Source organism: Cyclospora cayetanensis, unplaced genomic scaffold (assembly GCF_002999335.1).
Source record: "Cyclospora cayetanensis isolate NF1_C8 unplaced genomic scaffold, CcayRef3 CcayRef3_contig_46, whole genome shotgun sequence".
Lineage (NCBI taxonomy): Eukaryota > Apicomplexa > Conoidasida > Eucoccidiorida > Eimeriidae > Cyclospora > Cyclospora cayetanensis.
The window spans coordinates 136,344-158,669 of NW_020312436.1; the positions used below are offsets into that span (position 1 = coordinate 136,344).

General features: G+C 52.9%; 4 protein-coding genes across 4 annotated transcripts; 2 read left to right on the forward strand and 2 right to left on the reverse strand.

Moving 5' to 3' along the window:
• Window positions 1–1,201: 1,201 nt before the first annotated feature.
• On the forward strand, window positions 1,202–5,883 carry LOC34618282. The gene is made up of 10 exons (XM_026334622.1): window positions 1,202–1,282; window positions 1,620–1,736; window positions 1,927–2,331; window positions 2,568–2,944; window positions 3,082–3,301; window positions 3,466–4,195; window positions 4,637–4,812; window positions 4,926–5,115; window positions 5,547–5,607; window positions 5,718–5,883. The coding sequence occupies exons 1-10, from the start codon at window positions 1,202–1,204 to the stop codon at window positions 5,881–5,883; spliced, it is 2,523 nt and encodes an 840-aa protein (XP_026190407.1).
• A 4,648-nt stretch (window positions 5,884–10,531) lies between these two features.
• Window positions 10,532–11,614, reverse strand: LOC34618283 (cell cycle control protein 50A). The gene has a single exon (XM_022731618.2). It carries the CDS (start codon window positions 11,612–11,614, stop codon window positions 10,532–10,534), a length of 1,083 nt encoding a protein of 360 aa, XP_022590218.2.
• Window positions 11,615–11,771: 157 nt separating this feature from the next.
• LOC34618284 lies at window positions 11,772–12,404 on the forward strand. The gene has a single exon (XM_022731619.2). The coding sequence runs from the start codon at window positions 11,772–11,774 to the stop codon at window positions 12,402–12,404; it is 633 nt and encodes a 210-aa protein (XP_022590219.2).
• A 1,835-nt stretch (window positions 12,405–14,239) lies between these two features.
• LOC34618285 (structural maintenance of chromosomes protein 5) lies at window positions 14,240–21,337 on the reverse strand. Its single transcript, XM_026334623.1, has 11 exons — window positions 21,161–21,337; window positions 20,458–20,711; window positions 19,844–20,192; window positions 19,126–19,317; window positions 18,424–18,616; window positions 18,182–18,201; window positions 17,740–18,087; window positions 16,587–17,573; window positions 15,992–16,413; window positions 15,221–15,572; window positions 14,240–14,746 (listed from the first exon to the last, which is right to left on the reverse strand). Exons 1-11 carry the CDS (start codon window positions 21,335–21,337, stop codon window positions 14,240–14,242), a joined length of 3,801 nt encoding a protein of 1,266 aa, XP_026190408.1.
• Between the last annotated feature and the right edge of the window lie 989 nt (window positions 21,338–22,326).

Below are 22,326 nucleotides of genomic sequence, written 5' to 3' on the forward strand. Positions count from 1 at the left end.
CAAACCCTGAAAATCTGTGCCGTCGCGCCTTCCAAAATGCACCCGACAGATCCTTGGCAGCGGGGGAATTCCCCAAGCTTTCACAGTGGCATGTCTGTGAGAAGGCTTTCTCGGCGCCTTAATCTCCTTGCTGCTTTGTGCGTCGTGATGCTGCTTTCACACGCTCCCTCTGCATCCCACCAAATGAGCTCGACAGGGGAGTCGCAAGCGCCCGTGGCTGCGGAGAACACAGAGCCTGCCGATACAGTGCTTGTAAGCCTCCCTTAGACCACAAGCCTTGCAAGTGGCAGCAGGGCTCTACTAATGCGCCGTGAGCCTGTATATTGGGGGGTGGGAGGGGGAGAGAAGGGAAGCACGCAGGCAGGCAGCGCGAAGGCTTCTGCAGCTCGGGGTATGTTTGCGATTTGTGGGAGCGCATGTTTTTTGGATGCAGGTGGCAGTTGTGCTGCCAGAACTGTTTTTCTCAACTCCCAAGGCACGTCAGAAGGGCGATAGATTGCCGCTTGCCTCCCAGCAGCAGAGGGCGTCTGCCTCAAGAACCTTGAAGCTTCGTGTTGCTTCTGCTACTCCCTCCAAGCAGGTGCTCCTGCAGCTGGTGGCTCTCCATATGGCCCCTTCCGAGATGATGCTGCGGCAACACTTTAACAAGACGCGACAGGAACAGCAGCAGCAACCACTGCAAGAACACCCACAGCAACAACAACAGCAGCCACAGCAACAGGAGCAGCAGCAACAAGAACCGCAGCAGGAGCAGCAGCAACAACAGTCCCAGCAACAGGAGCAACAGGAGCAACAGCCACAGCCACAGCAGCCACAGCAGCAGCAGCAACCGAAACAGCAGAAGCCGAGGGAGCTGGGAGATTTTGGGTGGTCTCCTAAGGAAGAAGTGCTCGTAAAAGAGGTGCAGCAGCAGTTCAACGAAGCCCTTGTTGCTGCGAGTCGCAGCGACAACAGCAGCGTGTGGCGCGAGCGCCTCTGCAGGCGGGCAGTGTCTGCAGCGGCCTCTCTCTTGCGGGGGGCAGCTATCCGGCAATTTCATGAGTTATCTATTCTGGCTAGGCTCAGGTTTACCTCTGTGGCGGTCTTTAAAACGATCCGGAGAACTGGGAAGAGGATCAGACATGGGCGGAGGTTGGATGGTGAAAAAGAAAGCGAAAAGGAAGCTGAGAAGGATAATTTTGAAAGGTGCGTAGCAGACCCTATGGCTGAGGGATGCACTGCCAAGGAGCTCGCAGCAATGCCTCTCAAGCTGGATTTTGCCAGGAAGGGCGCCTCTCCAACCGTAAGCCTTTTCTTTACATCCTAGACGTCGTGCATGTGCAGCCCCAGTAAGTGCCTGAGCCGTTGATGGAGTGTTTCGAAGCGTACTCCTGCAAGCTGTGCTTTCGCTCACATTAGTGTGGCAACTGTGTCTCCACTAGAAACCAACAATCATCTTTGCAGAGCCATGGTGGGCTCTTAAGACTATTGTGTAGTGTGTACGCATGCATGTATGTAAGTATGTCTGTTAGCTTGTTGCGTTGGTTGTTTGTTGTACGTGCATATGTGCATGCATGAGTGCGTATATGTACGTATGTATGTATATATGTATGTACATATGTATTTGTGCGCTCTCGTAGGGGCTTCTATTTTCTGACGTCCTGGCAGAGTGGCAGGACAGTGTGGCTCTGGAAGCTCTGTTCCTCTTTACTTTTGAGCAAAGGAAATATTTCGACCTCACGGGAGCCTTTGTCAACGTATGACCACCGCTTGCTGCGTTTGCTGCAAGCTTCCGGTGTTATGCTGCTGGTGCTGCGGCAAGAACAGGCCCCATTGTGCCGGTGACAAGACTTGCTGCTGCGATCTTTTGCGTGGGTTGCAGCGTTACTCTAAAGGCTTCAAAGGGTTTTCAGTTACTCAGGGCTTGGCGTGTACGTGCAGGTTCAGGTTTTCTTACAAACGACGGCACACTACACGGTGGTTTTGTCGGTTCCATCCGACATGCCTCTTTCAGCATTTATTGCTTCTCTGCTATCGATTTCTATGGCTGATGCCGCTGAAAAAGGTTATCGTGTTGGTGATGGGGGACGGTTGGTTGCCGCTGATGGTGGGAGTGGTGCGGGTGCCCAAGGTGCCGATGGTGGGCCTGGCGGAGTTGCTCTCGCTACTAGTGATGACCCTGACGCTACTGATAAGCATGAGGAGGGTGGAACTGGCGATCGCGGGGAGCCTCCTGGAGCAGTAGACATAAAGGGGCTGGCTAAGAGCCTAGAGGTGTTTTCCGTTGAAGGAGAGAAACTTCCAGGCGAGATGAAGATGAATCAAGCTTCACCGAAGGGCATTGTTATTCAAGTGAGCTTTCCCAGTGCTCGTACCGCAGCTACCGCTGCCTAATCTACGTTTGCTCGTGCCCATGCTGTTGTGATCGGTGCTGTCGTGGCGTGCAGTCAGCAATCCATCTCAGGGAATGTTCTGGTCCTTTGGCTGTGTGCTCTGGGTTTCAGGTTTCTTCATCCTTTCCAGCCAGAGATGCTCTCCTATCTCTTCACCAAACCCGCATATTTTGCTTCTCCTGCAGGGGCCCTCAGGAGCCCGCCACGGAGGGCCCCTCAGTGGAGGAACCGTTGGAGCGCGGGGCCCTCGTGAGGGGGACCTCCAAAGAACCCACCATCATTGCTTCGCTAACTGTTAACGTGTGCAGTGATAGCGAAGAATTGGAAGCAAACCTCTTCACAGGTACTGCTGTTAGTATTGCTCCTCTAGCCCCTGCGGGCACTGATGCCGTCCTTGCACTTTTGCGTCCTGTTGTGCTTTGGGCAAAGGGACTCTTTTCTGTTTTCTGGAGTACGTGTGCAGCTCCCTCTGACCTGACTTCTTCGGAGGACGGGAAAGAAGAAGGCACGGAGCTTCCTAAGTGCAAGATGGCGCGAGTGATTGTTCCTGGCATCCCGGAGGATACCAGCGAGTGTGCAAAAGCACTACTCCTTGAGCCCTTAGACAACAAACCGGATGACCGTATGCTGCCAGCATAGGGACCTTACTTGCAGCGTTTTTGACTGTGGACTTAGGGCGTAGGCACTAGGGTATGAGGTTTGTGTTCAGGTTATCTCTGCGTGCCTATTTGCTGTACGTGGCGGGATTGGCTCCATCTGCTCAAAGAGCTTTCCTTCTGTGCCACGCTGCTGAAGACTCCCTTTGTATACCGCGGGACAGGAACGAAGTGGTGGAGGGGGCTCCCGAGGCGGAAGGAGGCAGCACCAAGGAAAGAGACGCACTAAGCATCGTTAGGCGGCTTTTGCTCGCAGAGGTGGAGGGTGAAAAGGTGTTTTTCTTCAAGCGCGTGAGGCTGTCTGCAGCAGTGCCACGACGTTGCTTCCCCAAGCCCTCTTTTCCTGACCCTTTCTCTCTTTTAGCGTATATACACAGCCCTTCACGTAGTCCTTATAAAAGGAGAAGTATAGGTACCCGCCTGTGTGAATTAAGAAGTCTATTCAGCCGTCTAGAAATACTGGCAACTGCAAACAGCCAATATGGGAATCACGACACTTGCTCTTGCTGTTGCAGCCCGCTGTGCCCCTCCCCGTCTCGTCTTTATCTCCCCTACTCTATAAGCACCACTTTTTCTACAACGTCCGTCTGCCTGATCGGTACTCGAGCGGGTCAGTGTGTGCCTCCCGCGTGCGCGTTCAACTGGAGACCGTGGGATCCACCACAGAAGAAGAAAACGTGTTATTTCTGGAGGAGGTCGATGATGAATTGCTGCAAGAGGAACTGATTTATCGATTTGTGTGGCAACGCATGCACGCGCCCTTCCTAGACCCCGCTAAAGATCTTCGTCTGTGTTATATCCCTCGCACTGCGTTATTTGCTGCTACCGCTGATGCAAAAATTAGGACAGGGAGGACAATAAATGTGTCCACAACAGACTGTGAAGAGAACGACTCCTGTGCATCAAAAGCGGCAACCATTACATCGGAAACAGACCCCAGTGCATGCATAAGCCTACCTCCGGGGAGCGCTGTACGAGATGTGATACAGGAGGTGGAGCATACAGAGGCCCAACTCTTTCTGCTTCCAGTTGACACTGGGGAAATACTCGAGAAAGGGGAACCACCGCGCAAGGTGGAATTCAGCGAATGCCGTGTCATCGTCTTCCCCCAGAACCTTGTGCTGGACCAGAGTACTATAAGTGTACGTCATCTACGCAAATTTAGGGGTACCACATGATGAAATGTCGCGTCTGTGTCCGCCATTGTTACGTACTTGTGCTCTGAGTGGTAGCTTGCCCATGACCTGGGAATCGGTTGCTGTACTGCATTTATCTACATGATTTAATATCTGTACGGTATTAGGTAACACCTATCGCCAGGCGTAACGTCCAAGGCGGCGCGTTTCTGAAAGTTGTCCGTTCGACGCTTGCAGACCCTACTATAAGCGCACTGAAGGCACCATCTTAATACCTACTAGTGGGGTGTTGTGCTTTGGTTGCTACAGGTGACACTTGCTCTTCCATCTGGTGGGCTATTCTTCATCGTTGGCATCCCTTTTTCCGTTGTTGCGAGGGAGCTACTGTTGTTGATAATATCATCCATTGAACAAGCTGAAGAGGTGCTCGTAAAATTCCCAACGGGGATGACCGCTCAGTCCCTTTTTTTAGTGTTTGCTGAGGGCGGCAGTGAGATACCGGAAGAAACACCAGTGTGGAGGCTGCGCTGCTTCAAAGAATGCGGTGCCTTTGGCCAAAGGAGTGGGCATTCTATAATGTCAGAGACTGACATGAAGCTGTGTAACAGCTGTAAAGGCTGGTCTACGCCTGTGATGTTGCAATTTAAGGTGAGACAAGACTTAGCAAGACTTTAAAACATAGAATCATGTAATGCATAGTTCTGCTTGACACTAGGCACTTGGTCATTTTTTCTTTGGGGGCTCTATCGCTGTGTGTGCAGTACCGCCCGCTGGACAGTCCGAAGTTCCGATTGCGCATGCAGCCCTTGAAGGACCGAGTCCTAGAATATTCAACGTCTCGATTTAGCCCCAGGATAGGTGTAAAGAAAGATATTAGCTCGAACACGATTGAACAGCTGCCTAGATCGTCGTCCATTAATTTTCTAGAAGGCGGAGAAATGGGTGGCGATCGCAAACAGTGAGCCTTTCGACTGTCTCAAGGAGCCCGCGCACGCCACACACGAACTGCCAATAGGGAGCACCGGATTCCAACACAGAAGGAAATATTCCTTTTGGCTGCTTCTATGCCTGCGTGTTCATGCTTATTGCCTAACATGCATAGCAGTGAGAGTGTCTTGTAGAAGACTCTTGGTTTGGGCAATATTATGTCTCGTTTCGCCACCCCAGGGCGTGTCTTTGTATGCATATAATGGGCGTTATGCTGCTAAAAAAACCCTCTGGTTGCGCGGCGCTTTCATCGCCCCCTTATTCTTAAGGCTGGATGGTGCTTTTCCTTCGTCCGACGTGCCCTCATGATATTGAGCGCGTTTATTGGCTGGGCCAAAAAGGTAGAAGCAATGAATGAATTTCGCCGTTCTCGTACTTCGCGGGTGCCTGTCTAGGAACCGATCCGTTCAAGAACAGCGCACAAATTACGTGCGAAATTGGTTTGGCAATCGCCTTGCACGACCGTTAGTGTGAGCCCTCTAGGATACCGTGACGTTGAAGCGAATGAAGACAGAAAAGCATATATTGCAACTATTTCTCTTTTTGTAACCAGATATGTGATCTAGACTCGATGATCAATGTAAGCTGCCCCAAACAGCCAACGATTCTTCAGAAATTGCGCACAGTGCCCTGTGTACGGCGCTGCCTCGGTGGAGTGCGACGGGCAAAGTCGGAACGGATGGTTTTCTGGCTCGTTTTTCATGCAAATTTTATGAATTTGGATCTATTTAAGCAGTTTTGCCGATTCGGCTCGTGAAAGAAAAGGTCTTTTGAATACAAGAGCCTTTTTCGCATGACGGTATACCATACTCGGGAGCACAACAAGCAAGTCGGCTGTTAGAGTAATGCATTTGTAATCGCGTTAATTCCAATTGAATCCAGTCCGTAATCGTGCTCCCTTAGTGCCTTCTGTGTTTATCTTTCTTACTTTCCTCTTTTGCACCGGGAACACAAACAACAACAACCCAAAATCCAACGCCTCACCAACACCAATCTGGTATCGTGCATTGTTCTGCGGCAGATCCACGTGCGTCTGCCTTCTTCTCTTCAATGCAATTTCATTCACACACACACACTAAGTGTACCAATCTTATAATCATTTTAATGAATTGGGATTCATATGCTTCTGCAAAACCCCGCTGGGCGCTGCGCGCTCATGTAGGCTCCAATCCTCCGTAGACCGACCGCAACCTTCCTTCGTGCATAACAACCAGAGAGGTAACGCCTTCTGTCGTATTCGGTGTCTGCTCATTTGTGTTCCCAAGACATTTGTTCATGATCCTCGAATTCCGCTAGAGGCCTCCCGAGGGATTTCCTTTTCTCTAAGACCTGCACAGTATCCTTCGTTGTCCGTCATCTCTGGCTCTGCAGTTCTCCTCACTGCCAGCACCTACGGGTGGTCAGCTACTCACAGAAAAGCCCGACCTGTGTGCTTTTCTACATTCTCCTTGTGCTCTTCGCCCTGCAGTTGACACTGCTGCCGCAGTACGGAAGGAGGACCAGGAAGGGAATCAAGACAGTGGTGACCAGCAAAGGAACCAGAAGAACCTCACTGAAATTTTCACGCACTAGCAGACGGAGATGGATGTGCACATGCCCCCAAACTCCCTGAAAAGACGCGAGCATGCTTCTGTTACCTTCGGGTGCAATGAGTTTGCTCTCGAGAGCTACACAGGCGAGCCCGCGCTCTCACACCTCGACCTTATTAAAGGCTGAGAACCACAAAGTGAGCAATGTGCTATTCCCGCTGATGAGTCGCTTGTACTTGCCGCTGGACGTGTGCTGCAGAAGTAAATGACAATGAAGTTAGACCGTCAGTTGCCTCGGAAGACCTAGAGGAGTTCGACTGTCCCTCGCGCACCCACCGCAGGAGAAGGGCCATTCGCAGGAGGTGATTGCATTCAACCAGAGAAGCCCTGCATGTGCCCATAGGCGTGAAATCTGAACCGAAACACCACGCATATAAACATCAACCCTAGGGCGTGCTGCGGCTGTCGTTGATAGGCTGAAGACCGGTCCCAATTCGATGACTGAGGCAGAGAAGGAGGTGTATAAGCAGCTGCTGGAAAAGCACGAGGAAGCAGAACAGCTAGCGTATCTGGAGGATGACCTTCCTTCCGAGGGTCCTCACCAGGAACCATGGGAGGTGCAGACGCGCATATTGCCGAGCCAGGGTACATGCAGTTCCGTTTCTGTCGTTTGTGAGACAGAAAAGAGTGCAGGCGACAGCAATGCAGGCCTACACGGGCAGCAGTGGCTGTGTAACACCTTGAAAAGGCACCAACAGGAGGTTCCTTCTTTAACAAGCTCTCACGCCCACCACAGCCTCCACAACCCCGCTCTTTTTGTGGATTCGCCAGAGGAATCTGGGGATGCTTCCTGTGTGTCTTTCTCTCCCTTACCGATGAGCACACGTAGCGCATGCAGCGCTAATCCTTGGGGGACCCTGCAACGCGGGGGGCCCCTTAGGAGCCACCGCAGGGCCTTCGTAGAGCCAGGGCCCCCGGAGGGAGATGGAGGAAGTGAGAGCGACTGGAGCGAGAGGGAGAGAAGGGAAGAGAGGCACAGTAGGATCGCCTCTAGGAGGCGGACGGGTCCTCAACAGCTGTCGAAGGAGCAGATTGAAGAAATGAATCTGCTGTTTGCTCGTAAGTTTATCGTTCTCCTGTTGTGGTTGGTGCTTTTTCAGCCTGCCCTCGTGCGTGCTTGTCTGATCTTGCCCTTTATGAACAGCGATTCCTTCGCTCAAGTGTTCTCTGGCTGACTCTTGCAACGACTTCCAGCCCTAGTGGTACCATATGCGGTGCCTCAATGTGCCTGTTTAATTTGTTCTTTACGCAGAAAAATGCACATAGTCGTCTTTACAACGAACCCTGCTGCTTTGGGATGTTCACTTGCGGGGACCCCAAACGCCAGCTCTTCAAATCCACCCCGTTCGCAGATACCAAGTGGCTAGCTGTCACTGGGATCCATAGAGCTAGTTGTGTGCCTAGTTATATGGCTAGCTATACCGTCGGCTGTATGTCTGCATTTAGAAAAACGAGCAGGGCCTCCCGCTCGGTGAGCCCTTCTCCAAAGGTCCCCTCCGGGAATTTCTCTGCATACAAAAGAAATATACCACTCTCCTTAGCAGTCGCGCGTATATGTACTTGCCTAGAGCGTCCGAATGACTCCATTTTTCTAGATATATCAAACTGGCGTGAGCTGTGCGCCGCAGTCGTGTCTACAAAGCAGACTACCAGGCCAGGACCTGCGTCCTCCCGCTGCTGCGAGACATTTTGTTTGTCTCCTATTAACACCCACAGACAAATGCGCGTTAAAATCTTACCGTTCTTGGGCCCGAATGCGTTTGCAGCAAGCAGTCGGGGGGCCCATTTAGCAAAAGCTGCAGTATGCACGCAAGGCACCATTCTTGCGTACATGCAGAGATAATGCAGACAAGCTCTGTACGTAGAAGTGTTTGCTTCCTCGTTGATGTTGGGTGCACTTGGGTCTGATCAGGCTACACTTAGAGCCACCCACGGTATCGTAGCGGCATGCACGTACCTGAAATTCCGAAAACAAACTTCTCCTGGACTTCTGTGGCTTGCCAAAGATCCTCATGAACTTGTCACAGTGCTTAAGCTGGCTTTGCACGCAGCAGAGGACTTAACAGACAGTGTGTACAAACAAGCGGGTGTACTTGGAGGTCGCTGCATAGTCGTTGTAGTGAATGCACATGTGTGGGCTTGGTTCCCTGCATTATTCCTGAGAGTAGGGGGAACCAACACCGGCCTTTTAAGCTTCCGCGGTACCAAGTCCAACGCAAGGAAAGGGGAGGCTGGAGACGCCTAACTTGTTCTCTGCTTTACTTCCCTACCTAAACATCTTAGATTTCAAAATCAAAGTCTCTAAGCGTTTGGTGTGGCTGTTTTTGTTATGTGACCATCTGTACCTAATCTTCAATTGCCAAAGCAGAGTACATCGAAGAGGAGTAACGCAATCATACCTCACTGTTGTATCAACTAAATGGCGTTCAGAAAGATTGTTCCAAAAGCATCTGTGCGCCGCAAAACGGAGGGGGTCTCATCGGCAAAGGACAGAGAGTCTTAGTGTATTCTGTAGCCCTAACTACAAAGCACTTAGAGTAAAACGTGGTGCTCTGAAGAGTTGCAACGGGTTAAGCTGCTCCTCCTCGTGAGCGTCCGGCAGAGCCATCTGTTCTCATGGGCATCGATCGATCACTCAAGCGATCCCAACTCAACGGAGCTTTCGCCTGCTCCTGCTCTCTCAAATTCTGCTGTTGAGCTGCAGAACTTCCTCTTTTCGTCTTTAGCCGAATGCTGCCGCTGCAGCGTTCGTGCGGAGCTGTTGCGTCGCTGCTGCCGGCAAGATATGTTTGCGATCGGACCGAGGGAACTGCTCGGGATGGCATATTTTGGGGAGAACAAAGGCAATGCTTCTCTGCATATACATGTGGTGGTGTGTGCATACAGACAGTGAAATTGCAGATATGCATGTCTATGCTCACCATGCAAAAGCACATTTCTAGCATTCATCATCTAGCCAAGGACTGCACATATACGCAGGGCACATATATATCCATATTTGCATAGCGGTAATACGGAAATATATGGTGTTGCACATGCGGGTGAACAATTGCATGTACACATCGAAATGCGTGCATACAAAGCACAGACCTGCACATACAAAATGCAGGTAGTGATGCTCACCCGGTGGTCTGGATCCACTCGTACAGATATGCATATGCATGTGCAGCACACACTTGTCAGTTACATCCAGAGTAAAACAAGGGGAGGGCACAAAGTGGTCAAAGAGATGCGCACATCGTAGGATACAGCTATCGCTTGCTGGTAATGGGGGTGTAGTGTTGCACATACCCTACACCCAGGAGACAGGAAAAATGTACATGCAAATCAATGGGCGCGTGCGCACGGTTCGATTTGACTCCATGAGGTACACAACAAATAAGCATCAGCGTATACTTTGTTCCGAATAACGTACACGAATACTACACGCAAGTTCACATGCAAGCATTTAGAGCAAAATGTTTGGTTGCATAGACAAGCATTTGTGGAGGTATGCGTGCTTACATATGCATTAGCGTGCGCGAGAAGGCAAAGCTCTTCTTGGCAGGTAGAGAAGATAGGGGGGCTTCGGCCTTTGTGCCGTACTGCCCAATGTCAAGAATACGAGAAGCTAACCGGACCACAAAAAGCGAATACGTGAGCGACTGCATCCAAGAAATCCCTCTCTTTGTCTGCTCTTTCTCTCTCCCACATTCATAGCAAGCGTTCATCGTCGGCAGCAACGGATACCTAGGTGCCCTCTGTCTGTCCGTTTCTTGTGTTCTTCCTCCCCCTTTGGCTGCGTACTATGTTTACTTGCTCTTCCTCTTGTGTCGTGTCAACATCGCGCGCCACCAAATATCTCCCTGAGAGTTGTCGTCCCGTTCAACCCTCAGCCTCCAGACCAAGTATATCAGGAATAGCAGCAGCATGCAGCCAAATACAAGGTATGCAATTCCCAAATAAAGCGTTCGGCCGTGGAGGGCAGAGGGCACCACCAGAACCACTGCCTTCTTTCCACCCCACGGCTTTACATCGTAGTTGATGGATATGTAAGCGTAGAGGGGCAGCCGTAGGGGCCCATTGAGCTTGCCATACAACTTCCTAAAGGAGGGCAAAGCTGCTGGCTCCATCCACTGAATAAAGTGGCTGTTTTCTACCATCATTCCAGCCTCACCAAAGTTGAGAGACTCGTGTATAGCCCATGCCAGGCCTTCCTCCGGCTTGCCTATGCTCTTCCTCCCGTCATCGTTGTCGTACACTGACATCCAAAAGTATACTTTGTCACGCGCTGCCTCCCTCTCCTGAGCCGAGGGGTTCTTATAGAGGCCTTCCCACCGATCGCGGAGAAGGATGTCCTCCTTACTCTGCCGCATTGGCAGCGGCTTCACGCTGCTCTGACTCACCGGCCCGTCTGGAGGAGCGTCAAAGAAAAGGAAATTGTCGTTGAAAACGTGCCACGCGAGGGACCCACAGGGGTGCAACACTTTTGTAACGTTGTCTACTACCCGCGTCGCAAACGGTTCGCAATCCTTCACATCATCGGGGTCGGTGAAGATGTGACCGGCAAGCTGTTTGTCGCTTCTATTCCAAACGATTTGGCCACCATTTTGATTGAAGTTCTCCAGCTCGTAATAAACGTAGATCTCCTCCCCCTCCAGCGCGGTTATGTTTTCTGCAGGCCCGCAAACTTCCGCAGTGATGGGCAGGCACTCATACCGCGTCCCTCCGTCTCCTAGAGAGTACTCCTCATAATTCAGCTTGCACTCCACATGCGTGTCATTCAAGACCAACAGGGTGATACCGAGGCATACAAACAAGACCGTCCCCACCCCGCACAGCACCAGGGCCCGCTGCAACGTCCACAAGGAGTATACCGAATAAAAAGATTCCATACGAATGCGGTGATTTAGCCACTTCACCAATCGGGTCTGCCAAGGCTCTTTGTACTCCTTCTGAATAGGTACCAGGGATTCGGAGAGGCGCAACCGCTGATGGCTAGCGGCCCCCCGCAGGTCCATGGAGCTCGGTCGCGCTGCTCGTTGCGTTCTGATGCTGCGAGTCGAGAATACCGACTTGAAAGACTTGAAACTTTGCGCCAAATTGATTCCACGCGACGCCCTCCGGGAGCCCCCTATGCCTGTGACAGTGCTCCGACCAGCGGTGTCGCAGTCCATGTGCCCATCGGAGTCTTCACTGTCTTCAGCTGCAAAAGGCGACTTTAGGATGGCGGCTGCCGCAGGCTCCCCACCCTGGCTGCGCGTGGAAAAGCTTGTGGCTCTGGGGGACCTGCGGGCTCCACGTACCCTCGGAGATCCTGGATCTACGGCTGTTGTGGAGGTGGTGATCGGGGTGGGTGCTGCGGTTGGTGCAACCGCAGACCCTCGCGAACAGGCAGCATTTGGGGGGTGGTCTGCTACCGCACTCAGGTTTGGACCGGATACGCCCCCTGCCTCCGAAGGGGGCGGGGGGCCCTGTGCAGGGCTTGCCAGTGCCATTCAGGCTAAAGATGCGGATCTAAACAGGGTAAAAAGCATGAAAAAGACCATCCCTCCCACCCCGTTGCCGCCCGAGTCCAATCCGAGGCCCTCGCTGACAAGGACCGTGGGCAGGAGGGCAGGGCCAGGGGGCCCCCTGCAGATGCCCCCCTTTGGTGGCGTGCTTGGCGCCCCTTTAGACCCCTGATGATCCGCAAGGGCAGAATGTGGTCACAGAACAAAAGGAAGTCCTTGTTTGAGGCCTTGCGAGCTCGATCGCGTGGGTACGGTAGCAGCGATGGAAGGCGGCGCCGGGTTCAGAAAGACGGAGGAAAATAGAATCTGTGGGGGAAAAGCGGCACCGGATGGAAAGGGCCGGTGAAGCGTTTTCGGGTGTACAACGGTGTTGTGTTTAAGGTGTTCCATCTTTTGGAAATACTTTGGTGTACATCGCAGCGATGCCCCGGAGAGGCCCTCGTTGGGGCCTGTAGAATTTGGGCTTATTGGGTGCTGCTTGTTACACACAACCGATGCTGCCCCTCCCATTACTTCGATTTATTTGAATTTTCTATGTGCAGCGAGCGGTGTGGAAGAAGGGGAAACGGAAAGTCCCCATTCGGTGGGCTATCGTAGAGCTCAGGTTTCTCGTCTACGCAAAAGCCAAGTTGTTTCCTGACCCCTAGCCCCAACCTAGTATTCGGGAAAATGACGATGTGGCAGATCAATAAAATTTCATTGGTGTGGCTGCTACGCACGCTTTTTGGGACGGGGAACCAGAGTGGACGCCCTATTTTGCGTCTGGGATAGCCGCTGTGATTTTTCGCGCTCCTAATTTCCTGCACGACGAGAAACAACCGAAGCCAAAGACACAGTTGGGGCTGCAAATCATCTTGCAGGCTCCAAGTCTCTGGTTGCCCAAACACATAGTCAGAAACGCAACCACCACACACCCCAATACGAGCTTGTGACCGGCAAGCAGAGCGCTCTCTTCCTGTGTAGGACAGAAGCTGAGAGTGCTAAGGCCCAATCGCCGTGTACCTCTTTGCATGCGTTTACGAATGTATGGCTTTAGCGAGTCTTAGTGCATGCGTGCACCATTTGAAAGCTAGGGCTTCAGCAAGGCCCGTACAAGAGACCTCCTGGCTGCTGTGTGCGGAGAAAGCAGCCAATAAGCCCCTCTCTAAATACTTGTACTCTTACTTCTCTTGTGTCCTACCTCTGCTGCGGGTGTACCTTTAGCACCCCCACAGGGCTACTACTCACATTGCATCGACAGGAACAAATGTGCGAACGCTGCATGCGCATGCCACCGTAGACGTGCTGCCCATACAGGGGGGTGCCATGCACCTCCATATGTGCGCATTTCTCGCCTCCGACCCCTCATGCTCCACCGTTTATTCGAGCCTTCTTCTGGCGAATTGTGACAATAGCATGGAACGGTCAAATGCTTCTTGTTATGGTTCTATCTGTTTCACATAGGCTTTTAGCATGATTCCTCATCTCTCCATACTGGTTGTCCGCTCTAACAATTACCCCTGCTGCCTTCATGTGTTTCTAAGTCCCCCACATAATAGCGCCAAAATCTCCCAGAGGAAGTGCTTTTGCTTGTGTCTCCCTCACTGCATGCCCATCCTAGTTTTCCCCCCTCGGAGTATACATATATATATATATATATATATATATATATATATATATGCACTGACGGAGCGAATGACCCTAAATGGCACGGACAGGTGCTGCATACGCAACTACAGAGCCAGAAGAGAGCTCCCAGAGCTTGCATTACAGTTGTAAAAGCGGTTATCTCATTGCTCCCCAGAAAACGCACGCTAAAGCTTCTAGTATACCTGCGTATCTACCAACACCTCTATGCTCCCGTGCGTCCCTCCGAGCAAACTGCAGGAGTGTGGCCGCTCCGCTAGGAGCCTCGCTACTCGCGTCGTCTGTGTGGCATTACGTTCTTCTGGCTGCACTGGTTCAATTGCATGTATGCAAAGTGTGTTTGGAAGGCTTTTGGTTTGGAGATGCGAAGAAGAACGGACTTTACAATACAACTTTGCCGCGCCTCGCTTTGAGGCGCCCGATTTGATCTTGAAGATCGAATTGTTCCTGCGCGAATCGACCGGGGCCATTGAAGATGAATTGTAGAGCGATTGAAGACAAGTTCACTTTAGGAATGACATGGGGCGTTAGCAAGATGTATTGCACGCCTCCCTCGTGTTCAGTATGTTCCAGCTGCTGTTCTTGATGAGGACTGTCGTTCTCGCTCTCAGGCTCGTGCTCCGCCCCTTTTAGGGCGGCTCGATTCTCAGCACGGGCACGCTTGGTGTCCCCTCTGTCTTGGGATGTGCAGCGTCTCTTCCTGCTGCTGCTGCCGCTTGCTCCAGCCGCACTGGCGAGACCAGCTGCCCCCCTGCAGAGCCCTGGTGCTGAGGTCGCATGCCTGCCGTGAGCAACATCTGAAAGCAGGCGAAAGAGAAGAGCTTCTCTTTCTGAGTCTAAGCCTTGATTTATTTCATCCAGCACTCGGAAGGAGCCCTGGGCAAAGGCCTGTGCACGAAGGAGGCGCAGGCGCAGCAGCACGAGGTCGATGAAGAGAGAAAGAGAAAGACGGAGAAGTAGGGACTAGCCGATGAGAGGCTTTGGTACTACTACCCAAGGCCCTGCGTAAATGGCTTAAGAGCTGCACGACGGAAACTTGTCTCTGCGAAGCAGAGATGAGTCAAGAAGGGCCAGCATGAGACATACACAGCAGAATAACGGCAGGGGTAAGGTGCAAAAAAATGCTTAAAATTGGAACAAGAGAAGCGCCAACAGCAAGAATAGGCCCAAGGTCCCCATGAAAGAGCAACACAGATAGGTATATATATATGTACATGTATACACACATCTACATATGTAGGTACCTATATACAAAGATGCTTGCATAGCACACGTGACAGTGCTTCCACATAAGCTATATATATACATATATTCTCGCTCTCAGGGGAGTATGGGAGCACCAGCAGCAGCAGGCGTCGTCACCTGGACAGCTAGCAAGTACAGGACAGCAACAAGGCTGCGCTCCCCTCCAGAGTTCGTGTTGGAAAGCTGGCGGAGAGGAACTGTCTTGCCAAAGCTGATCTGCAGCAGTAGCCTCATGCTGCCGAAATCAGGCAGCGGGTCAAGCTGCAGTGCCTCTGGCGCCCTTGCCTCTTTCGGTGCAGCAGTAGCGCCAGCAGCTGCTGCGGGTGCAGCCTTATTCGCTGTAACAACCCCCTGAGGAGTTGTGTCTAAGAGGGCAATGCGGCCGTCGGCTTTGGGGCTAACGGCGCGCATTAGAGACTTAAATCTGTCGCAGAGCACAGAGACCACGCGTTCGACTTTCGGCAGCCAGCTGAAGCACACCCACATATACACATACACATGCATACATACACACATACACATACATATACACATGCATACATATACACATGCATGTACACATGCATGTACACATGCACTTGCATACATATACATCTGCTTATACACACGTACATATATAAATCTTGAGTCTGAGCCGTTCGTGCAAAGCGCCTGGGCCTGCCTTATAGCTCCTAAGCGTTCGAAACTGAACACGTGTGTGGCTCTAGACCCCCAAGGCGCCCTTGAGGTTTGCAAGTGCAGTGCAACCCCTCAAATGACGCTGTAGTCAGCAATTAGCCGTTGTGGACGGGCATGTGTTGTTGCTACCGGTCAGCTTGCTCCTGTATGTGTTGATGCAGCGCCTTGGCGTCGCGCTGCGCCTGCTGGATGCCCCTCGAAAGGTCTAGCATTTCAGCAGCGGTCTTGGACAACTCTGTGGCAGCAGAAATGCTGACACGGCTTCCACGGGAGATGCGCAGCTTTAGGCGCTCCTCCTCTGCTTCTAAGGCTGCAAGGCTATCTGGCAGGGGAGGGAGGGGCGGCAGACGCAATCCACGAGCCAAATCTCCGCTGCACCCCGCGTCGATGCTGCTGCTACTACCGCTGCCAGTGTCAGCGGCCAGCAGGGCTTGTACTGTTGCTTCTTCTTCTGCAGTGCCAGGAGCACTGGCAACAGCACCCGCGGAGGGCAGCACTTGCAGCAGCTCCCTGTAGACACTGGCGGCTTCCCTTTTCCAGCTCTCGACGGCCTTCTTTGCCTCGCCGTAGACATCGCGCTGCTGTGCTGTCGCTTCTCGCAGCTCTGAAAGCTTCTTCTGCTCGTCCTCTAGCTGCGCAGAGGCGAAAAAGGCGACTGCAAAGCATGCACTAGACGCGCTGCTGATGAGCGGCAGAGGAGCTTGCATGCAAGGCCTACACAGGAGCTCCACCAGGGGCAGCACCTGCCTCACTCCGCAGGTGCAGCCTCGATACTGGCAATCTTATACGTTATTCATGGCTCTACCTGGCTCTCCAACTGTTGAATTTGTTCTTCCTCTTCCTTGAGCGCCGTGGCCGCCTTCCTCTGCTCCTCGGCTTTTGTTTTGAAGGCTAGGAGCAGCTTGCGAGCATCCACGAGCTGCTGCGCTGCACCTGCCAGCAGCTGTAGCTGCTCTGCAATCAGACGCAGGCGTTTCTTCTTGGACTCCGTCAGTGTTTGGCGGATGGTCGGAAAGGCCGCCGCTTCTGCTGCAAGACGACGATAGCGCTGATCTTCTGCTTCTGCTTCTGCTGCTGCCGCTGCAATGCGCTGCCGCAGCCGAGTCTCCTCCTCCGCCTCCGCTTGCTGAGAATTCCAAAATTCCCTCAGCAAGTCGCGCCTTTCTTTCTCTGCGCTCTCCCTGGCTTCCAACTCCCTCTGTTCAGTCTGAAGGCGCTGCTCTTCGAGGTGCAGCTTCTGGATCTTTTCTTGCTGTTGCTGTAGCTGCTGCTGCTCTTCGTTTTCCCGCCCTTGCGGTTCCTGCTGCTGCAGCTGCAAGATCGGAGGCCTCCGTGGAATGTTTGTTACAGAGTGTACGAAACCCCGCACGTCATAGGCACTCTGCTTCAGCCGGTGGGCCTGAGTTCCCAGATAGTAAACAATCTCTTGCGAAGGGCAACCCTGCTGCCTCAGCTCTTGCTTCGCAACTTGCTGCATGCGTTCTTCCTGCTGAGGGCTGAGATCCGGCCGGCAGATGAGGCAGAGGTGCGCCATGGTGTACTCTTGAAATGTAGCTGCAAACGGGGCAGGCACAGAAAGGAAGTCCATCAAGAACCCCTCTACCCCTGCAGCTCTCAGAGCCGGAGTGAGCCGAGGCCTCCTGCCAACGCTGGCGCTGGGGTTGAGCGCGAAGCAGCGCAAGTTGGCTCGCGATACTATCAAAAAGTCTTCCTCAGCGTCCAGGCATAAGAAGCTTAGCAATTTGGACCGCAAGAAGTGATCAGCTATCAAATGAGCGCGGCTGTCTGTCACCTGCGCGCAACAAACTCTCAGCCCCCCAAAGGCCTGAACTACCCACTGGCTCCCGATGTGGAGAGTGAAGGAAATCAACGGGAAGCATGCGAGCATCTCGAATAAGTCTGCGAAAGGCGGCGAGTCGAAGACGCAGCCGCAACGGCACTGCTTTCAAAGCCCTTACAGAGACGATAACGCCGAGGGGCCCTTCAACGCTTGCCCTGAAGCGGGTTGTGCGAAGGAGTTCTGTGCCCCTCCGAACGGATCCCACATCAAAGCCAACTTCGATGGTCGTGAGCATCTGCAGAACGTGCAGCTGCTGTTGCTGCTCTTGATGCTTCATCTGCTGCTGTCGCTGCTGCTGCAGCCGCTGCATTAAGGCCAGCTTGTCGGCTGCCTCCTGCAGGGCCCCCCTTGTGCTTCGCAGCTGCCGTGAGGCGTTGCAGAGTTGCTGCCTTAGCTCCCCTACTTTCTGGTTCTGCTGATGAAGCAGGCGCTTTGTCTCTTCCGGGTTAGAGGGCAGCGGCATTTCCTCCTTCTTGGCAGCATTCTATGGTACGCATTGGACACAGCGGAGCGACAAGGGGAACGCGTCAGCAGCGCGTAGGACTGTGTGAGTGCAACACAGACGCCACAGGAGTCTCCCCTTACAAACCTCCCTCGCTGAGCGGGTTGGCTAATAGTGTATGGCCGGGGAGGCGGCCAGTCAGTCAGTCAGCACATGGGGAGGCCGCTCGCCTCTGGAGGCTTCTGGCGTCAGAAAAATCAGTTTATACGGGGGATTGTGCAAGGTCCAGAAGAAAGCATGTGCCATTGCATAAGCAAGCAGGCAGAAAAAGAAATACCCGGGACAGTTGAAAATGTTCGCTTTGTCGTGGCAGTCGCTGCTGCTTCTCTTCTCTCGTTTTCAGGAGCTGCTGCAGCGTTTCCTCCAGCATGAGGCGCTGGGCGTGAGGGTCCAGTGCCTTCTCGCGTTGCAGCTGGAGGCGCCGCATGAGAGTCTGCAGCTGAGCAGGGTAGGTGTCCAGTTGCTCTGCAGCTTCCTCGTCAGCCTGCATCTTCTGCGGTACACGTCACCACCAGCACAGGGGCCACAACAGAGCAAGTGAGAAAGAGAGAGAGAGAAAGCGAGAGAGTGAGGAAGAGAAAGAAAGATCTCCTAAAGATGCGCGAAAGTGCATAGAAAAAGAAGCAACGGCAAACGACAAAAACAGCGGAGCAGGGTACAGCGCGAGAGGCTGCCACCTCCACGCGCCACGAAGAGCAACCCATGGGGAAAGACTGCTACGCCAGACGGTTAATTGGAGGTTGCGACGAATTCAGAAGCAGACAGACACACACACACAAACATACACAAGCAGACGCGAAAACAAGCACACAGCATGCAACTTAAGGCACGCGGCAGGAGGCGCTCCTGATTCTGACGAGAGCACAGAAAACAATGGATGCTTCTGCTTTGTTGCGTGGGAGCCCATCCCGCAGGCACATGCGGCTCCTTGGGCCCCGTGTCTGTGACGCATTGTGAGTGATTGTTTGCGCGAGCGCAAGTGAGAAATTCTTCGTAGCTGACCGCGTCGATGGCTTCGAGTGCTTCCCGTGCTGATGTCGAGCACTGTGTTGTGTCGGCTACCTGCGCCTTGAGTGCTTGGGCTTTGTGCTGCAAGGCCTCTTTTTTTTTCTGCAGCCCCTCCTTCTTGGATTGCAGTTCCTGCACTCGAGGCTTTAAGGCAGCACTTGCCTCCTGCAAATGCCCTTTCGCCAACTTGTATCCCTCCAGCGCCTCCACCGCCAGCAGCTGCAGCACTCGCAATCAAGAAGCCAGAACTTCTTGCTGCCATCCCGAGACGCAACGGAAGCTCCCGCACAGGCAGGGGGCTCAAATGAACGGCAGGCACAGAAAGCAGCAGCACCAACACAGCAGGGGCAGCGAACCCGCAGGAGGCGGCCGCGACAGAGGGTGAGGTGTCGTTTGAGGTTGAAGTAATCGGCGAGGTCTTCCTGCTGCTGGCGCAGCAGCTGCTGTTGCTGCTGTAGCAACACCCAACGACCCTGGAGTGTATCCAGATTTGCCAGGCACTGCTGCAGCTTCTCCTGCTGCTGCTGCAGTGCCAGCAGGCACCGCGCGTCCTTATCGTTGATGGCCTAATAAGCAGAAGCACCACCATGCCGGAGGCTTCATGCGAAATCGCGACTGTGCCCAGAGGAGGATGACAAGGGGGATAGCAGCCACGCAAAACGGCACAGCGCAGCGGCAGTGACTGCTCCTGCCGCCGCAGCGACAGCAGCACATCAGCAGCATCGCCTGCAGCGCGCAAACGGCTACCTGCAAGGTGCTGAGCAGCAGTTCCTTGGGAGTCAAAGACCCAAAGATAGACACCTTTTCTTGTTGCATGAAGCACAGGTAGTTGTCTGCCCGTATGGACAGTCGCTCGCGCTCTCTCTGAACATCGCTGAGCCGAGATTCTGCTCCGTTGATGAGGTAAGTGCTCTTGATGCCAGTCTCTGTCTGCAAGATGCAAAGATGCGCACAGTAAATACTGCTCATTTAAAAGACTCTGCTGCGCTGCTGCGGAGGCCTGCCCTTTCCATCCCACGATACCCACCCCTGTCTCACACGGAGAGAAAACTGCAAATCGCCTTTTGCCCCGTTGTGTGAACAACTCTTTACGATAGGGAGTCGTTCGTGTGGCAGGACCCTGGAGAGTTCTTCCCCTCTACCGCCCCTTCCTCCCCCCTCCCCTTCCGCCTCTTCCCGTTCCCCGTTCCCCGCTGCAACTGCATGCGTGCACCCCAGGCCTCATCTTGTAGCTCGTTACCAGGCCACTTTCCTGTTAAACCCCTCCAGCATCGTTCCTCTACACTGCCTCCTGCAGCGGGGTCGCCCTCAACCAACTATAGGTACCTCTGTCCCACCTTGTCGAGATCTCTCTGAATGGACACCACCTCATTTTCCTCAGTCCCTTTCAAGTTGAGGCGCACAGAAGCCTTGCTACCCCCGTATGTCAAATACCGCTGCAATGGCTGCTGGGACTGCTGGTGGTGCTGCGTCCCTCCACCTGCAGCTGCTGATAGCGACCCGCTGCTGATGCGGCACCCCAAAGCAAACTGAATAGCCGAAACGATCGTACTCTTTCCAACACCGTTGCATGAGGCAATCTGTCCACACATACATACAAATGCATACATGCATATGCATACATTCAAATACACACATATAACTACGTATAGTACAGCTACATACCTACAAATCCATACATACAAATACACACATACACCTACATACACGCAAATGCATACATACAAATACATACCCACAAGTGGATATGCACAACCACATGCATACAACTACATACATACAAATACATACATACGAACACACGCATACAAAGACATACATACAAACACATGCACACTCACCTGAACCCTCTGCAGACGTGCTGACTTGCGCAGATGCGCTCATTTACATCCATACATAAATACATTTACAGCTACACACCTCAAATTCTAAGCCTCGCAATCGCCACCAGATGCACAGTCGGATGAAGGGGGACAGGGACAGAGAGGACCGTGTCTCGAACCCTGTTCTCTACGAATCCCGAGCTTACGAGATTGGTGTACGGGGAGAAGTAAATCTCCACATGGCACTTAAATGCCATAAAACCCATGAGCCGCATGCTTATAAGCTGACCAGTCCCGAACTCCTCGAGAGGAATGGCCCCGTGAGGACCCCCATTTGGGGTACTCGTAAGGGGGGCCTCTCTCGAGGTACTAACCGAGTCCATGGCGCACACTTCGTGCGCAGTTACTTCTGCAGAGAAGGACCCGTGATTGACCTATGCTTCAAGCAGCCTCAGGGGGCCCCTAGGGGCCCCTGGGGCCCCCAATGTACGAGTTTTGAGAGAAAGGTAAGTGAATGACCACCCCGGGGCGTCGTCGCGCCCTGGGTATCATGACTGAACAGAAGAGCTCCTAGAAGCAGCTGAATTGGCCAAATACTCCGGGAGGAATGAATTAAAGCAAGAAAAAGCTAGGTATGATAAGTGCAAAAGAAGGCTTGGGGTCTCAATGGGCTGGTGTGTACAGGGCCCCTGGTGGGGCCCCCCCCATCATTAGAGTGACACACCGGATGCAGCGCATGACTCACCAGGCGCCGCTTGCCATTTGAAAATACACAGCCTTCTTTTTCGTCGTTCATGCTAATTACCAAAAGCTCCAGGACACTTGTTCATGGGATGTGTAAGCCATATACAGTAGCAAAAGAGCTCTAGTGTATTCGTTTTGGCCACCTCCTCGAAATGTGATTTTTGCTTGGTGAGCGTTGAGCCATGCGGAGTCTTCAAATCCTTGGAAGTCATTTTTAAGGATCCATGAGTGGGAAACAGGTGTATAGTGTGACACTGGCAACGAATGTAAAACGGGCACGAGGCTACCTAGTATGTCCCTAGGCCTCGTATGTGTCTTGCTACGCACACTGGGCTTAAGGGTTCAAGAGCTGGTTCTATGAAACAGGCTTATGAATATCCGTAACACCGTGCCCAACAACTGTAAACACATACCTTCGCGGGAAATCTGCAGGATGAAACCAAGAGGCCTTTACGTGGGGGATGTAGCTAGCTGGCCACGTGACCCGGGAGAGACCATGAGAGGTCTGTGGCGCTCCCACAGGTAAAGGGCGTAGCCTGTTCACCAAGGCACTGGAGTGAACACATTAAATGCTCTGCAAACAAACTCTCTGGTGAGGCCATGGGGAAGGAAGTTCTTGCTTGATACG

Excerpts from the sequence above, each read along its gene's own strand:
- LOC34618283 (XM_022731618.2), bottom strand. The coding sequence starts at position 11,614 with ATGGAATCTTTTTATTCGGTATACTCCTTGTGGACGTTGCAGCGGGCC.
- LOC34618284 (XM_022731619.2), top strand. The coding sequence starts at position 11,772 with ATGCTGCGAGTCGAGAATACCGACTTGAAAGACTTGAAACTTTGCGCC.
- LOC34618282 (XM_026334622.1), top strand. The coding sequence starts at position 1,202 with ATGGCTGAGGGATGCACTGCCAAGGAGCTCGCAGCAATGCCTCTCAAG. Across the intron at positions 2,332-2,567 it reads CGAAGGGCATTGTTATTCAA|GAGCCCGCCACGGAGGGCCC; the intron begins GTGAGCTTTCCC and ends AGGGGCCCTCAG. Across the intron at positions 4,196-4,636 it reads TCATCTACGCAAATTTAGGG|TGTTTGCTGAGGGCGGCAGT; the intron begins GTACCACATGAT and ends CCCTTTTTTTAG.
- LOC34618285 (XM_026334623.1), bottom strand. The coding sequence starts at position 21,337 with ATGGACTCGGTTAGTACCTCGAGAGAGGCCCCCCTTACGAGTACCCCA. Across the intron at positions 19,318-19,843 it reads CTGCAGGCGATGCTGCTGAT|TTGGCGAAAGGGCATTTGCA; the intron begins GTGCTGCTGTCG and ends GAGGGATACAAG. Across the intron at positions 14,747-15,220 it reads TGTACTTGCTAGCTGTCCAG|GCCTTTGCCCAGGGCTCCTT; the intron begins GTGACGACGCCT and ends CTTCGTGCACAG.